The sequence below is a fragment of the Nicotiana attenuata genome, unplaced genomic scaffold, assembly GCF_001879085.1.
Source record: "Nicotiana attenuata strain UT unplaced genomic scaffold, NIATTr2, whole genome shotgun sequence".
In the NCBI taxonomy this organism is placed as follows: domain Eukaryota; kingdom Viridiplantae; phylum Streptophyta; class Magnoliopsida; order Solanales; family Solanaceae; genus Nicotiana; species Nicotiana attenuata.
Window position 1 is genome coordinate 3,406 of NW_017691983.1, and position 1,987 is coordinate 5,392.

Consider the following 1,987-nt stretch of genomic DNA (forward strand, 5'->3'; position numbering starts at 1 on the left):
TCACATATATATTTTAGCATCTTTTTTCCTGCAACAACTAGATGTAAATGCATCCCACTTTTATATACTAAAATAGAAAATAAACAGATTCTTATTGAAAATACAAGTAGCCATATAAATTTGTTGCCAAGTAATTTCGCAAAGAATCATCATACCAAATATATGTCTAATGCAAGAAATGTATTTTATTTCTTTGCAATTCAAATGCTATGATTCTACGATATATGAGTTCTATAAAAACATTGAATCGTTATATCAATCTCTCTTTGGAATATTTCGGCATATTCTCCGGTTGTGTCCTTTTCTCCCGCATAGTGCACATGTAACTGTATTTTCTTCCAGCCTCCTATGCCTCTCTCCTTTTTAGGTCTTCCTGGTTTGATTTATCCTTTTGGTGGCAGTACCACCTGCGAAGAGACATGTTCTGGAATTTGCCACGTTGTTTCATCAGGCAATGGATTTACTGGTATCTCATATGTTTTCAGCAAGTAGTATATGCTGTAGTAATCTGAGCAATACTTGTATGAATCCATATGGAATTTTTGTATAACTGCCATTGCATGTGGACATGGAATATCGTCTAGCTGAAACCTCCCACAAGTGCAGTTTCTTTCATGTAGGCGCACCACATTTCTTGTTTGGCCATCAATTACTAAATGTAAGAATTCAGTTGATGGCAACACCTAGTATAATTTTAATTAAGAAAAGTCATTAGCTATATGAAGTAATAGTATTTTTTAAATAACAATATTCAGTTGTTTAGTGAAATCACTAAGGTAAAAAAGTAAAAATACAGTACATGCAGTGTTTTTATGATTTTGAAAATGCATACCGTCATCATCTGTGATAAGATAGTATTATCTGCCAATATTTTTTCATACTTTGCACCAATCTTCATAAATGATTCCACTGCATCCTTCCGATTTGTGTAATTCCATTTTTGAATCAATGTTGTCATAAAGTCAAGCAAATTCACAACTGGGAGGTCTCTTGCGTGCTTGTTTGCTGCATTTACTGATTCCGCAATATTCGATGTCATGGTCATGGTTCTATTTGCCTTGGAATGCGCCCGGGACCATTTATCATATCCAATATCCATCAGGTATGTTTTCACTCTACTATCAATAGCTTCTAACTCTGCCATATGCCTGTTGAATTCTTCAATAGTGTATGCTCTTGCTAACGCAAAATATACTTCTTTGATTTGTTTTTGGCTCTTCCTGAAGTTTGTCTTTATGTTGTTCCACAGATGGAACATACATGCACAATGAGGGACTTCTGGATAGACAATTAAAGTTGCTTTCCATATAGCATCACGCCTGTCTGATACAATGCACATTCCCTCTCTTTGTCCATAGGTTTCTCTGAACTGCACGAAGAACCATTCCCACGATGCATCATTTTCCGAATCAACAATTGCATATGCGAGGGGTAGAATTTGTCCTGTAAATCCAAAGAACAAAATATCAATTACAAAACACTATATTAATTTAGCATTTCATATAGTAATATAGTCATAGGTAGGTGCAGGTGTGTAGCAAAACAACTATATACTCTGTTGGTATACTTGTATACCATACTGGTATCATATAATATTTGAAAATATTTTTTGTTTCTTTAACTGAATGTAATTGGATTGTACACAAAATATTAATTTAGTATTTCATATAGTAGTATAGTCATAGGTAGGTGCAGGTGTGTGGCAAAAAAACTATATACTCTGTTGGTATACTTGTATACCATACTGGTATCATATAATATTTGAAAATATTTTTTGTTTCTTTAACTGAATGTAATTGGATTGTATTCTTACCCTCTGCGTCTTGCGTGGAAGCCGTGAGTATGGTCCCTCTATATGTTGACTTTAAAAAACTTCCATCAACTACAACTGTTGGCCTACAATAGACCCATCCTCTAATCGATGCATATATAGCTATGAATGCATACAAGAAGCTCCCATCTCCTTCAATGTGTAGTCGTGTCACTG

The 1,987-nt window shown here is 34.5% G+C and overlaps 1 protein-coding gene across 1 annotated transcript; it reads right to left on the minus strand.

Annotated features, from left to right (window-relative positions):
- Window positions 1-383: 383 nt before the first annotated feature.
- Window positions 384-1,443, minus strand: LOC109222536 (the record flags this gene model as incomplete). The annotated part of the gene is made up of 2 exons (XM_019386880.1): window positions 384-683; window positions 833-1,443. Coding segments are annotated over 2 exons (911 nt in total), but the record flags the coding sequence as incomplete, so codon positions are not given.
- Between the last annotated feature and the right edge of the window lie 544 nt (window positions 1,444-1,987).